A 16,175-nucleotide genomic window follows, 5' to 3' on the forward strand; every position below is an offset into this window, starting at 1 on the left:
TTTAGCTGATGTCACTGAAACAAAGTTAAGAAGTTTCTAGTTTTCCCAGCCCCCACCTCTTTCTGCAGAGCCATTTGTGTGTGTGAGGGTTTTTTTGTTGTTTTCTAAGGCTTTCCTTTTTTTTTTTTTTTTTTTTTTTTTTTTTTCTTTTTTAAAGAAATTTAGGCTAAAAAAAAAATTGCAATCATTTACTTTTTTGTTATCCTGGAACTCATCCTGTAGATCAGACTGGCTTTGAACTCACACAGATAGATGTGTCTGCCTTCACCTTCTGAATGCTGGGATTAAAGGCATGTACCACCTACGCCAGGCTAATCATTTGCCTATTAATTTATTTGGTATTGTGAGTTAAAGGGGTGTGTGTGTGTGTGTGTGTGTGTGTGTGTGTGTGTGTGTGCGCCTGCATAAATGTGGAAGTCACAGGACAACTTGGGGGAACTGGTGCCTGTTGGGGAATATTAGTTCAAGATGTGTTACATTCATTTATATTGTGGAATATTTGTAATGATGTAAAGATGTGTTACATTCTTTTATGTGCATTTGTTCAACTCTGAAAAGCTGTGTTGCTTTGCCTGTCTAAGACACCTGATTAGTCTAATAAAGAGATGAACAGCCAATAACTAGGCAGGAGAGAGGAATAGGCTAGGTTTTCAGGCAGAGAAAATAAATAGGAAGAGAAATTTAGGCTCAAGGAGAAGGGTGAGGAGCAAGAAAAGAAGGAGAGGAGGCTGCTAGCGGTCAGCCACACAACCAGTCATGGAGTAAGAAGGAAAGAAAAAAAGTAAAAAGCCCAGAGGCAGAACATAGTTAAAGAGAAACAGGATAATTTAACTTAAAAAAGCTGGGTAGAAACAAGCCAAGCTAAGGTTGGGCATTCATAAGAAAGAGTACATTTTTGTGTATTTATTTGGGAGCTGAGTGGTGAACCCCCAAAGAGTTAAAACAAAACAACAACAACAAACCCCTGCAGGTTCTCTCTTTTCAACATGTTGATTTCAGGGTTTGAGGTTTGGACACATAAGCACCTTTACCTGCCTAGCCCTTTTACTGGCCCTACTATATGTTTTTCAAAAGTTGAATAAGGTTTCACTATTTAGACATAAACTATTTAACCCCCAGACTCTGTGATACCGATTTGAAAGGAAGTCACTTTAATCCCACCTATTTCCTATATTACTCATTAAATTTCTCTTATGAATAAAACCAGCATTAGCCAGATGATGGTGATAGCACATACCTTTACTTCCAGCACTCAGGAAGCAGAGGCAGGCAGATCTCTATGAGTTCAAGGCTAAGGTGATCTAAAGAGTGAGTTCTAGGACAGCCAGGGCTACATAGAGAAACCTGTCTTGAAAAAACAAAACAAACAAACAAATAATAGAGCCAACATTATTTTGGTATATCACTTAAAAATTACTCTCTTAAGGACTGGAAAGATTGCTCAGTGGTTACAGTCTGTACTGCTTTTGCAGAGGACCTATTTAGTCCCAGCACACACACTGGGTAGCTCACAGCTGTCTCTAACTTAATGCTTCTGGCCTCTATGGTCACCTATATACACCCACACAGACACACACATATATACACATAATTAAAGATTAAACATTTACTGTCTTAGAACTAAGAGTGAGATGGGGCTGTGGGCAGTGAAGTGCTTATACACAAGTTTGGGACCTGAGTTTGATTCCCGAACACATGTGAAAAAGCCAAGTGTGCTAGTGTGCTCTTGTAATTCCCTCATTGAGGAGACAGAAATAGGCAAAGCTCTGGGGCTCATAGTCCCTAAAGGCTACACCAGTCAGTAAGCTTCAGATCAGTGAGAAAGAGACCTCTTCTGGCCTCCCTGGGAACCCAGCCCACTCTTATGTGCACATACCCACACTCAAACACATATATGCATGTAATTAAAAATGAAATACATCTTTTAAAAAAACTGCAAAATTTGTAGCAGTCTTCTAGTGGATTGGTGAATCATTCAAAACACTGCTAAACTTTTTATTGTACATACTCTTAATCCAACAATTGGATTTTTAAGAATTTATAAACCCACATTTACTTGTTAGAAACTGCAGATATTTGTACAAGAATGTTCAGTATAGCATTATTTATAAAGGGTTATAATAAATTTTATGTCTCCAGAAAATAAAACAAAACGAAACAAAATAAAAGTATCAGCCTGCATTATGAAGAATCAGCCTGTTCTTTCTCCAGTAGATTTGTTATCTAGAGGAGATAGTCTGGGCTGTCACCACTTAACAGAAGAGAGTGCGGAAGCACTGCTGAGCTCATGGATTTGCCCTGATACTGACTTCTTTTTATATCCTTCTCAGCTCTTTATTAGCAAGTGGAAGCTTTGAAATGAAGACCCAAGGCATTAAAGTTTGTTATTTCTTGATATTACTTTGGGATTTGTAGAGAGCTATATTAAAGACTTGTCTTAAAATTTTCTAAAGACTATAAAGGATAGTATTACCAAAAAGAATTTCTTTATTTTGAAGAATTTTATCTTCATGACCTAAATTTATACGTGTACTGTGTTTTGTCAAATAATATATACTTGAAAAAGTGTGGTTTAAAATCTGTAAAAATTGCACCTTTGAAAAACATATTGGACTATTGGGGTGCCATAGAGTTGGTACATGGTGAGTTCCTGGTTGTGCTGTTTAGTATCTGTGAGCTAGCATTTTCAAATAATATCTCTTCCATTGTACCAACTCATTACATACAGACTTAGATTTACCCAGAAATAATGTAAGTTCTTGAAGCTGGTGTTTTTTCAGATCACAGAACATTACAGGATTTTTGTGGACAAGAAGTTAATGTGTTTTGTGGAATGTTTGCATCTTTAAAGTGGAACTTTTATACTGAGAATGCTTTAAAAAGAAAGTATTTGCATAAGTGTTATGTGTAGCTTGTAATTTTGAATATTTATCCCACTCTTAGGAGGTATTTTTGCTTTAATAAGAGCTTTTCTACTCTTTAAGAAGACACTCCAAGAGGGCAGCTGTTAGTGATCATTCAAGAATAGTTGAGTACTTCTGTTTTTCTCTGCAGATATATCAAATAGTATTTGTTATAGCATTTCATTCTCTCATCATTATCTACAACAGTCAGATTTAAAATTCTGATTCTTAGCAAGGTGGTTTCCTTATTTTTTAGGAAGCACTGGCTACCATTCGGCTTCTGGACGTCTTGTGTGAAATGACATCCAACACTGAGCTTCTGGGCTATCTTCAAGTTTTTCCTGGCCTAATGGAACGAGTGATTGGTGAGTGAAATAGCAGAGATAGTATTTTTAGTTAAGAAATCTTTGACATGCTCCGTACTATAAAGTCAAATACAAGCCCTTATTTTTGGTGTTTTCACTTGAGATTCTTTGAAATTTTTTCTTGACTGGAATTGTGGTGTAAATCTGACAGCTCAGGTTGCTTAAGCTGAGGCCACATTGTTGTTCCTTCCCTTCTGTAGAGCTTGGGTCCTACTTAGTAGTATGATGACTCTGCAAATACCTACAGTGTCAACTCATGGGAGTGTTTTTGATGAAACATGATGGGGATTTGCAAATGATAAGGGTGATTTTCAAAAGTTTTATTATATCATAAATTTTATTTATAAAATCTGGTAATATATTTTCCTCAATTATACTTCCAAGAGCAAAGAATAGTGTTTCACTCATGTTAGGGATTTAATCTTGTAACAAGATTAGCAATTAATAATTAGGAAGCCAGTATTTGAAGCTTTAGTATCTTTACTCAAAAGCTGTTTGCAAGTTATGCCCAATAGAGCAATAGAGCCTCCATTCTTGTAGATACTCAGCCCTAGGTTTTGCTTGCCACCGTTCAGTGTTGTCCTTTTTTTAAAAAAAAAAAAAAATATTTTTTTCTAATGTCAATGTAGAAGAAAGATGTCTTGTCATCTACAATTGTAGTTGAACTAGCAGTGATTTGTAGAAAGCATGTAGAATTCTGTCACAGAGTTCTATTTTGAATACAGTACTTTTGATGATAATCAGAATAAATAACCAAACTGGGAATTATTATGAAGCTATAACCAGTATAGGTTGCCATCATATCACTGCCATGTTAGTACTTCTCTTAGTCTGATTGCTTTGTATAAAATTGTGACAGTGATGTCTGCATTAATAGGTTTGTTCAGAGGGTTAAATGAAATAATATGGGAAAATGTGTAACTCCTAGAAGATTGTCTCTTGGAGCTATTCACAGAATACAGCAGTATTATTTGCTGTGATTATAGCTAATGTCAGTCCATAGCTGAGGCTGATTATTGGCCACTGAGAAAATTGTAAGTCATTACCAAAACCTCTTGTGATTTACACTTGTCTTACTAGCTATCACATTAGATCATGTGTAAATAAAATGGAATTGAAAAGCATTTTTTGCCGGGCAGTGGTGGCACACACCTTTAATTCCACTACTCAGGAGGCAGAGGTGTGTAGATCTCTGTGAGTTTGAAGACTGCTTGATCTACTGAGGGAGTTCTAGGACAGGCTCCAAAGCTACACAGAGAAGCCTTGTCTAAAAAAAAAAAAAAAAAAAAAAAAAACATTTATGAGAAAGAAGAAGTGGCAGAATTTTAGTTAACTTTCTTTTGTGGATAAATAGAAATTCTGAGTGAGACTAATTATGATCAGCCTTCTTCAAACTGGGACTTAAAACAATGAATGCAAAAGCAAAGAAGCTATCAAGTTATTGTTACTACTGTTGTATTTGTGATGGTACTTAGAATGAACTAAGGCTGTATGCATTCTAGGCAGGTGCTCAACTGTTGAGCTGGCCCCTACACTGGAAACATTATTGAGGGAGTGTTAGGTGGTTCATCTACTTTATTTTAACCCATTGTGTTTGTTTATGGAGAACTTAGATGCTATGCTATTTTCTTATGGAAAATGAACTCTATTTGCTCTAGATGTTTTACGGGTGATTCATGTACTTGGAAAAGATACCTCGAACATCTTCAGTCCCTCTGATTCTCTAAAAGCAGAAGGTGACATCGAACACATGGCTGAAGGGTTTAAATCTCATCTCATTCGTCTGATTGGAAATCTGTGTTACAAGAATAAAGAAAACCAAGACAAAGTAAGATTATTTCTTAGTGTGCCACATATAACTGTGTTTAGAATATGCTGTTTAGAATTTAGAATACCTTCACTTTGTGGGTGAGTTCTTAGAAAATTAATTGAAAAGGATAACTATAGGTTAATATGTAACATAAAACAGTATGTTACATCTTTTTTTTCTACAAATAAGCACATAAATATTATTATACTTGAAATTTTTTGCTTTTTATTTTAGTGGTGTGTGTGCATGATATATGAGTGTGAAACAGTATAGTGTATGCACATGAAGTTGGTTCTCTCTTCTCACCATCCATTCCAGAAATCAAGCTTAGGTTGAGAGTCTCTGCGTCAAGTGCTTTCTATCTGCTTAGCCATCTGGCTGGTCCTGTATGTCATAGTTTTTGCCTTATGGTCTGTATTTTTATAGTTTTTGCAGTGTCTTTGTCCTGAATATATTTGGGGAATTTCTCCTTTCTTATAAATTAGTGGTGTCTATCTGAAGTGTGTTTATTTAAGCACTCTATTATGATGTAGGGAGCAGTCAATAAAATAAAAACAGTAACAACCAGACTTGGAGGCAGGTGCATCTCTATGAAGTCCATGCTGGCCTTTTCTATATATAGAGTAAGTTCCAGGCAGGCAGGGCTGCATAGTGAGAACAACAGAAAAGGATTTTAACAAGTTAGGAAACTTTTCTAGTAATAGGCATTTCAGAAACGTCAAGCCAGGCATGATGACACATAACTGTTGACCAAACAAATGGATCATTACTTCAACACCAGCCTAGGCTACATAGCAATACATTGTCTCAAACAATAAAACAACAGCAACAGAAAAACTGATATTGCTGTTAGAAAAGTCTGCTGGGTGTTGATGGTACACATCTTTAATCCCAGCACTTAGGAGGCAGAGGCAGGCAGATCTCTGTGAGTTAGAGGCCATCCTGGTCTACAGAGTGAGTTTTGGGACAGGCTCCAAAGCAATACAGTGAAATGTGAAACCCTGTCTTAAAAAACAAAGCAAAACAAAAAAATCTTTGACTTGTGCAGCCTACATTTATGGGTAAATGGTGTCCTGTCCTGAGTCTTTAAAACTAGGTGTTCTGAATGAATATGTATTTAGTTTCTGGAAATATGAGCGGCCCCCTTTAGAATTTTTTTTGTTCCCTCTTTTGTACTTAAAATTGTAGAGCTGATGATACTAAAAACATAAGGTTGATATTGATAAAAGAGCCACATGATGATTAAGTCATGTGTTTCTTATTGAATTAACACCCACCTCCCTCCATCCCTCAGACAGGCTCTTTCTTTGTAGCCCTGATTTCTCTGAAGCTTGCTATTAAAACCATGCTGGCTTTGAACCCACAGAGATTTGCTTACCTCTGCCCCCTGGGCACTGAGATTAAAGACATGGACCACCATGCCCAGCTGGAACTAGAGGTTTTTTGTCTTACTGGGATTTTCTTGGGGCAGTGTTTGTTTTGTTTAATTAAATATTAAATCTATTATAGGTTATATTTTCTAAGACATCTATAAAAGTTCTTGTTATTGTATGTACATTTCTGAATGTCATTTTACTATACTCTTATTAAGGCATCTATTTCTCCATCCTGTTGAAACTCTCCAGCCCACATGACTGTTTTGAACAGTAACATATGATAGGAATGAGCATAGTCCTTAATTTGCCCAGCTTTTAGAAACAAGTAATGTAAGAAGTGGTGATTCTACGAGACCACCTTGCTGTGACTTGATGAAACTGCATAGAGAGGCCCTCGAAACTGAGATGCAGAGAATGGAACTAGTCAGAAAGTACCATGGTACCAGAAACACTTGCAAAAAGACATCTTGGAAGTATATGTAGTTTTGGTTCTTTATGTGACTGATCCAGGCAAAGCCTTTTCTTAATTGTGGATCTCAGCACTGTTGAGAAAAAGTGAAGTAGACAAAAACTTGTGTAGGTTTTCCTTCTGTTAATAGTACAAGATGCTGCTATCAGCCTTAACATTTATAAACTGGATGAAGTCATTCTTTTAAAGACATTCAAATTGGCACAAATTCATTCATTCTGGAGTGAAATTGACACTAGAAGAAGGGAATGGGACAAAATATGGGACAGGAAATCTGCATGTTTTCTACCTTGAAGAAAAAAAAAAAAAAAAAAGAACAAGGCTAACAAAATATCTCAGTGGGTAAAGACACTTGTCACCAAGCCTGATTGCCTGAGTTCAATCCACATGGTAGAAGTGTCCTTTGGCCTCTATACAAGTACTGTGACATATATTCATTCATATTTTTTTGTCCCTGTCTTTCCCCAACCGCTGTCTTTCTCCCTTTTCCCCTCTTCTTTTTCCTCTTTTCCCTTTCAGTAAATAATAAAAAAGGGAAAAAACCAAAAACCCCAACAACAGTTTGGGGGCAAATATTGGAAGTGAGGAGGGAATCCCTGAAAGGCACAAGCAGGCCCAGGTTCTCTGCCTCAGTTCTCTAAGTCTTTGCTTATGTTTGAATCATATACAAACCTGGCAGGCTCAAAGCAAGTAAGCTGGGGACAAAGTAATTATTGAAATCCGAGTTACCGGTCTGCAAAGTTTATGTTTAAGTCAACTAAAATAAGCATTCACTAAAACAAACAAATAGCCCTCTTTACAAGACTATAATATAATTAAGAATTTCCATAGAATAGTTTATACAGTATCTAGGAGCCAAAACAAAATCACCTGACCTACAGGAAAATCTATTCCATTGTTAAAAGAACTATAACTCAAAAAAAGCTGACTGCAAATCACAAAGATGCTGCCAAGGATTTTAAAGGAACAGTTATAATAGTGAATGGACAATACATATTATATGAATGAAAAGATAGAATAGAAATGAAAAATAGTATCTGAAACTAAAAGGTTTATGAATTCTTAAGAATACCACAGAGATGGTAGGGAAGTGTGTATATTTGATTCAGTAGCAGAAATCATCCCATCTGAAAAAGTCAGGGGATAAAGATTGAAAATACACGGGCCTTTGTACTATGCCACTTGGGCACAGTTTGTTATGTGATAGTCGATAATAGGGAGAATAAGACCTGTAGTTTTGTCTAGTGTGTGTACAATTTGGATATTATTCCTCATTGAGTAGGCATATATCTGAGACAACGGATTCCCTCTTGGAAACATACTGGATTGATTTTTTGCAAAACAAAGTTGATAGGGAATAAGACACCTGTTTTAATAACCAAGACTGCCTTTCTTTAGGAGCACAACAAAGGTGAATTCCTTGTGTCCAGTGATTGGTTTGTTACTAATTTGGGGTGGCCTCTCACAGGAACACACTGTAGTGACCCATAGCTCAGAGTCAGGAGCAGGTTGTACCCTAAGAAGCATAGAGTGTACCCAAGTACGGTGTAGAGGTCTCTGGGGCCCTCAGGAAGTTGCTGTGTGATCTCTAGTAGGGCAAACACTCCAGAGAGCACGAAGGATTCATTTTTTTGAGTGTGAGAACACCTCTCTATCCCAATGTATTTCCTGTGCTAACAAGGGCTCAAACCTGAAAGCATTACCTCTGGGGGATGCCCCCCCCCCTCTATGTTCTGGAAGCTTCCTTATTCTTGTAGCTCAGTCCTGGTTCCAGTTGGATAGTAAAAATATATTTTCCTTGCTTATTATTTCTGCAAGGGATAACTTTCTAAAATGTTTGTTCCAGTTCTGGGGAAGTGGATGTTTGGAGAATAGTTCTTTATATGTGAGTCACTAATTCCCAGGGTGTTGTTTAGGTGGGTTTTTTTTTGGGGGGGGGCTTCTATGCAAATTGGAGCCTACAGATAAATTTGGCTTTATAATTCCAAGACTAAAAAAAAAAAAATCCCTGGTTGAGGGGATTTGTGTCATCTCACCAAAAGAAAAAAGGAGTGGATGATTTATTTGTTTGGCGTCTGTGTTCCTGCATCATACTTTCTCATAGGTATTTCTTATAGGTCAACTTTAACATTTGCAGCAACCTTGCAAAGCAGGTTTTACTAGAGATGTGAATGGAGAGGCTGTCCACTACTGTATTGGCAGAACCCAGAGTAGAATTTAGATTTGTTTTCCTGTGAATTCTCAGGTTTGTGCTTGGTCTTCTGTACTCTAGTGCCTCTTATTTTGGAATTTTCCTACAGTTTGGCAGGAAAGATATAGATTCCCAAAGATCATCCAACCAGACCCTTTCAGCTTCTTCTGGGTTCACTTAGGAACCCCAGTGTACTTTCCTCTCTGTTTCTTACTCACCTCTCCAACAACTGTGAATAGCCTTAATCTTCAGGGTCTTTCATTTGGTTGATGAAGATTTGCTTCCTGGGAAGGAATGTTATGAGAATTTCTTTCCTGGGGAGACAGCTATCACCTCCCTACAAGATGCCAATGTTTTTACCCAAGTTCACTCTGGGGAGCTGGTGATTCTTGGAGCTTACTTGGGTGAGAGACTACTAGTAAGAGTGGGAGACTCCAAAGAGGTAGCACAAGAAAGTAGATGAAGCCCCCTTCAGTTAAGCTTTCCCCTCCTATATGCTCTAGCACCTCCAGAAGCTGTTTGCAATTAGGGCAAAATTTCATTCAAATGGCTAGGAGATACAGGAAGGAGTATAATCTCCTTCTTTGAGAATAGGCAAGTCATCTTCCCCCTAGTGACCTCTACTGAGGCCTCTTGCAAGCAGGCACAGCTTATGAAAAATGTAGTTGTTTTGCTCAGAGGACTGCGTTCTGTAGTTAACATCTGGGCATCTTGCCTCTGACCCACCAGGTTACTCACAATAGAAACTTTCATAGAATCTTTGTACATGGTGCTTAGTTCCTTAGAAACCTTAGCAGAAGCCTTTTGAGCCTTACTGTAGTTTTGCTTGTCATGTAATTTCATTCATAGTTATGTGATGTCCAGTAGCTGGCTAAGGCACTCCTTTTGTGGCCTTTTGAGTTTGCTGGGTTTTGCATCTGCATTGGGTAACCAGAGCCTGTGACTCCTGGTTTTTTTTTTTTTTTTTTTTTTTTTTTTTTAAAGATTGACAGAAAATTGTTTCCATCATTTTCTAAATAGAGAAACTAAGGCTCGGGGAGATTTTGGTGTAATTTAATTCAGCTGATGTTTATTGAATGCAGACTTAGTGCTGTGTGTCCTGGAGATGCCATTAGTGCCAGTAGGGGCTAACAGGCACGCACCAATACTTCTTACCCAACAATCCTGTTACAGAGGCCTGCCACAGAGGATCAGAATTCTGGGTGACCTTATATTCTGGGGTGGTCAACCCAGAATGGTTCTTTCTGAGCAAAGCTGGGCTGCCAGGGCACAGAGATTTGAGAATGGGAGATCAGCTTCCTTTGTATTTGTAACTTTGGACAGTGTGCTCAGAAATTTTGGGTCTTGAGCTGATCCTTCTGTGGAGCTGGTGGGTTGCTTCCTGGACTGTAAAGACATCCAGATGTCCTTTCCAAGTCATGACAGAGGTGCTCCTACTTCTACTGACACCTCCTTTTACTCTCTCTTGCTCCACTTACATAGCATTTCTTTTTTCTTTTTGATTTTTCAAGACAGGGTTTCTCTGTGTCTTTGGAGGCTGTCCTGGAACTAGCTCTTGTAGATCAGGCTGGTCTTGAACTCAGAGATCTGTCTGCCTCTGCCTCCCAAGTGCTGGGATTAAAGGCATGTACCACCATTGCCTGGCATGGCAGGTAGCATTTTTTTGTAACAGCTGTAATAATTAGTTTACTTTTAAACCTCTGTGAACTGGATGGAGAGTAATTCTGTTTTTGTTTCTAATGTAAGAAGCACTTGGATATTGATGCTGTAAACACAAAGAAACCATTCTTTGGCTTCTTTGGAGTATGGAAAGTATGGTTTATCCTTTTTCTTCCCCATTCTTTTGCTTTTCACTATTTGAAGAAAAAAAGGTTTTATTTCTTAAAGCTAAATGTGTTATTTGATATATCTGGGAAGATAACCAGTTTATTTACTCCCCCCACCCAAAAAAATGTTACTGACTAAAGTATATACGCTTATTGGCTGTGAGGTGCATTCTGCTGAAGGTTCCCTGGCATTGCTGATTAGTTATTCTTCCCTTCCCTCTCCTCCTCATCGAGGTTCCTTTCAAGAAGTTCAGTGTGTGATGAAGGTGCAACTCATGACTCTCTTGTCCAGAAACATCCTCTAGGAAATAGATTCTTAAACATCTGTGACCATAAAAAAGCCCATTTGTCATCTTTTTTTTTTTTTTTTTTTTTTTTTGCTAATTGTGTTATGCCTTTAAATTTTTTTTTAACCTGGTATTCAATTAAATGAGTTAAAATTCTTAAATGAAAATTTACCTTTTGTGATCTATAATTTTTTATGTAAAAATGACATTACTATACAGCATGATAGGTTTCATAGTGTTTTCATACACAACATGCTATTTTACTTTGTTCTCATTCATTCCACCTATCCATTGTTTACCCCCATCCCTGTATTCCTCTTGCTCTCCTTCTTCCAGTGGGTCTTTTAAAGTGTGTCATCTCCCATTTATATTTTCTTTTTTTGGTGCTCCTGTGTATGATAGGAAACACTCTTATCACTAAGCTATATAGCATCAGTTGGCTTATGACAATTTATCGTAAGATGGCTTGGCAGTTAAGAATTTACTGCTCTTGTAGAGGATCCATGTTAGGTGTTTCACATCTGTCTGCAACTCCAGTTCTAGGGGGATTTGACATCCCTTCTGACCTTCTTGACACCTTCATTTATATGCATATACCTCCACACAAATACATATAGTTAAAAATAAAATAAATCTTTAAAAAGTTGTTATGTTCACTATAACAACATGGAGTGTGGTTTTAGCTTCTGAAGATACAAAGTAAGTAGAATATTGTTCTCTGGCTCAAGGAGTCATTTGTAAACAAAGATTAGACAAAAGAAACAACTGTGCACATGGATGTTAAAATTTATTTAAATTCTGAATCCTGGGATATATTTTGAAAGTCTTTTATTTTTGAGATACATTTGTTTAGTTAGTGTGTATGTATCTGGGGGCATGTGTATCACAGTGTGTGTATATAGATTCATTTTTTCCACAATGTAGGTTCTGAGGATTGAATTCAGGTTGTCAGGCTTGATGACAAGCAAATTCACCCAATGAGCAATCTCATCAACTCTGTTTGGGATATTTAAATACATTTTGACTTAATGTAACTGCCTTTTTATATTGTTCAGGTTTTACTGTCTTTTTGTATGCAGCATGGTAAGTCTTTCATTTTCTGTGTAGAATAGGCAGGCCAGCCAGTCCTTTATGATTCCCTCATGTATAACATAGTTTCAAGCAGGGTATTTGTTTAGTGAGTCATAAAACTGAAGACAAATATATAGCTATTTCAGTGTCCCAATTGTTTCATTGAGGCTGTTTTTCTTAGCGTTAGTAACTACTCATTGTCTATCGATGCTGACTGCTCATTGGATGAATAATTGTTTTGTAAAGAATTAAAGTCTTGATTAGCATGTGTAATGTCTTCCATTGAGCTGCTATAGTATAGGCCTGGGTGCCAGAGTTCTTACTGTCTGATATTAGAAGGACCAGTTTCTCTATTCTTGCTCTGTACTAGCATTGTGTGGACTTCCCAACTTCTTCTCTCATCCATGTCCTTAAGTTGCTCATTAAAGTTTCTGATCACAAGCTTTATAAATTTTTGTAAACTTAAGGTTAGTAGGAAGTACATTGTACTTCATTGTGCTCTCTTTTTTTATGGTTTTGCTTTTCTTCCTACTCTGCATATGGAATTGACTTCTCTGTGTGGATGGATTTATCATGGTGTGTATTTCAATATATATGTGCTTGTTTTGTTTTTACTTGTCTTTGGTGTGTATAGGTTAACTATGAGCCAAAGAGATATGTGGAAATTTTGATTATCTCTCTTTTACCTTAACAGGCTAGATCTGTTTCCAGCTATATTGCCAACCCCATACCTCTTTCTTGGCTTCTGCTTCTTGATCACTCTCTTGTTTAAAAAACAACAACAACCAAAAAAAAACAAACAAACAAACAAAAAAAACTTCTCTATGTCTCCTGGGTAATATTGCTAAGAAATTTATTGTACGCAGTCTTCCCATGGATCCTGAGCTGATCATACTGTACAGGTGATGGGTTGCTGAACTGAAAATACATCCAGACTTCTCTATCAAGTCATGGTTTATGTGTTCATCTTCACAGTGGTCAGTTCCTTGACTGTGCTTGGTATCTTGGAGCTACAGAATAAGGTGTTCTCCTGTTGTCCTTCAGTCATTACAAGAGGCAGTAGGCTTGCAGTAGTGCAGACTAAAATTAAGTAAACACAGACTGGATTCTTGGTTAACCATCTACTAACTGTAACTCTTAGTTCTGCTCTCAGCTTCATTGCTTCAAAATGGAGGTAGCTATACTTTTCTGTGGGTGCTGAATGGCCGAATGTGATGTTAATCAAGCAACCTACCCTGACTCTCCATTGTACCTGAGCCTCCTTTCCAGGCCATTGTTGAATAGATATAGTACATTTCATCATCTCCTAATTATATTGTTACTACATTTATTTCTGTGTGGAGTGGGTGATATGTGTGTGTATGTATATGCATGTTGTGGCCTGAGTGTGGAACTTAGAGGACAACTTATAGGAGTTAGTTCTCTTCTTCCACTATATGGGTTCTGGGTTTTGAACTTAGGTTTTTAGGTTTGGCAGCAAGTTCTTTTATCCACTGAGCCATGTTGCTGACCCCCAAATATATATATTTAAATAGAAATTTGTAGATAAATGTCACAGGAATTTACTAAATGTAAACTAGTCTTGATATCCTTGTCTTTCTAGGTAGGGATTGTTTGGGGAAGTAGTGAAAGCATGTAAGAAAATTTTCTTTAAGACAAGAATACTTTTTTTTCTTGTCTACCACAAATGCCTTTTTAATTGAATTTTTTTTCTCTTGATATTATCCATTAAAGAGGTGAAATATTTTCTGTCTGTCCAGAATGTATTCTCAGACAGTTGTGAGAGTTTGGAGGGACTTTTTCCCCTTATACATTTATTTAGTGTGTGCCTGCATGGCAGCCACAGGACAGCTTGTGGGAGTCAGGTTTGTCCTTTCCCTGTATGGGTTCTGCAAATTGAATTCAGTTCATCAGGTGCAAGCAGGTGCCCTTACCTGCTGAGCCACCAGCCCTGGAGGAATTTTAAAATCTCAGATCTATGTCCCCTTAGTTGCACTTTGTGCTTCTCCTCAGTCAGAAGCAAGTTGCACAGAATCGCAGCTTATTGATTTGATGATTGAATGTATAGACAAGATCTGGCTTGCTTAGAATTCCACTTCTTTGTAATATAATCCGAGTTCAAGAAATACGTCAAAATTCATAAATCAAGCTGTCACCATTAGTTTCTTGAACTTACAGTTCCTGCTACAGAAAGTGAAATTAAAATTCCTATCTTGAGGATACCTATAGAGATTTAGTTTGTTGCAGCTGTACTTTTTTTTTTTTCTTAAGGCATAGAGGAGGGCTGCATTTGTAACTCAATGGTGGAACATCTACCTAGCATGTATAAAGCCCTAAATTCAGTCCCTAGTACTGCCAAAAAATTAAAGCATTGAGGATGTTTTATTGTTTGACTTCAAAACTCCTCTTATTCTGTTTTGTTACAGGAGTAATAACAGCTTGTACTTTTGTGGGAGGGGTATGGCATTATTTAAAAGGGAGACGTATAGGAGCAGTATGAGACATCTGTTGCTATTACTGTGGCATGTCAGATATCCATGCTTCAGGTTTCTTAATGGTATCCCCACTGCCAGTTGAGTCGAACTGGTGAGCTCCAGGTGCAGTGAGAAACCCTGTGTCAGAAAACAAAGTGGAGAGTGATTGAGGAGAACACCTGATGTTAACTTATGTTAACTTCTGGCCTACACATGTGAACATGCAGCAGTTGATTTTTACATGTTTAGTTTTTTTCTTATAGCTCCTGGAAGTTAAGAGAAGTAGAGTTATTCAGCATGCATGTACACACACACACACACACACACACAGAGAGGGGGGGGCGGAGGAAGGGGCATGGATCTAAAGGTCTTTTTGTTCCTGATAGGAAGAAAATGACAGTTCTTGGTGACTATAGCCATTCTTTCTTTCTTTCTTTGTTCTACTTTCATAGTTAGTATATATGGCCTTATTTTTCTCAGCCAATATTGGGGGTTTAAAAGAATTTCAATTAATCTTTTATAGAAAAAATTTACAAGTAAAACATTATCATATGATCTGGAGAATTTTACTAGCAAAAATAATTAAAAGCTCATATCAAGGTGATTGGGGACATTCTTGGGTGGATATCAGTTTGTCTGTGTGAAAGAGAGGCAGAGGCAAGCAGAAGGATTATTCCTGCAGTGTGTTCAGTTTCTTCCCCTCCCTCCCTCCTTCCCTTCCTCCATCCCTCCCTCCCTCCCTCCCTTCCTCCCTCATTCCTTTCCTTCCTAACTGCAAAGGAATAGGATTTGAATTTACCTTCTGTTAGCAGGCAGGGACTCTGGTTTGGGTATGTTAGTTTTTGGTGAATGTTAAGTTTTTCACATTTCTACTACATGTCAGAATCTAATGAAAACCCAAGTACTTTTGACATTGTTAAGTTTTCTTTGTATCTCTAGCCTTCATTAATTTGGACAAATAAGAAAGTTTTATTTCAAGTGTTAAGCTAGCTCCTTTTATTTCTGGGGGAATAGAAAAGATGGAAGTGTCTGACATACATTTAAAACATTGTCAGCCTTTGGCATTGTTAGTTGTTTGCTTTTCCTAGCAGCACAGGATTAGAGTTACATTCTTATAAATATAAAAACACAAGTCAGTCCTGACGTAATTATCTGACACCCCTTCTTTTAAAAACCTATTGCTTATCTTATTTTGGTAAAATTTAACTTTGTACTCATATACTAATAGAAGAGTAGCATTGAGTCTCTTGTGCTGTAACGTTTAACTCAAATCTACATTACTGCTATGCAGCAGTTGGAATAAGGCCATTTCTATTCTGTTCTCCAGATTGGAGCTGCCATGCTGTTCTGTCATCATGTAGAAAGTTGTAGTTTAGTTCAAGTATGTATTTGCCATCTGCTGT

The 16,175-nt window shown here is 37.4% G+C and overlaps 1 protein-coding gene across 1 annotated transcript in view; it reads left to right on the forward strand.

Moving 5' to 3' along the window:
- Positions 1-16,175, forward strand: part of Atxn10 (ataxin 10) — a 140,223-nt gene that overhangs the window by 61,920 nt on the left and 62,128 nt on the right. The window contains exons 8-9 of the mRNA XM_051189558.1: positions 3,160-3,268; positions 4,927-5,096. Coding sequence (XP_051045515.1) covers positions 3,160-3,268; positions 4,927-5,096 — 279 coding nt within the window. The remainder of the gene's footprint in view (positions 1-3,159; positions 3,269-4,926; positions 5,097-16,175) is intronic.

Source organism: Phodopus roborovskii, unplaced genomic scaffold, assembly GCF_943737965.1.
Source record: "Phodopus roborovskii unplaced genomic scaffold, PHOROB, whole genome shotgun sequence".
In the NCBI taxonomy this organism is placed as follows: Eukaryota; Metazoa; Chordata; class Mammalia; order Rodentia; family Cricetidae; genus Phodopus; species Phodopus roborovskii.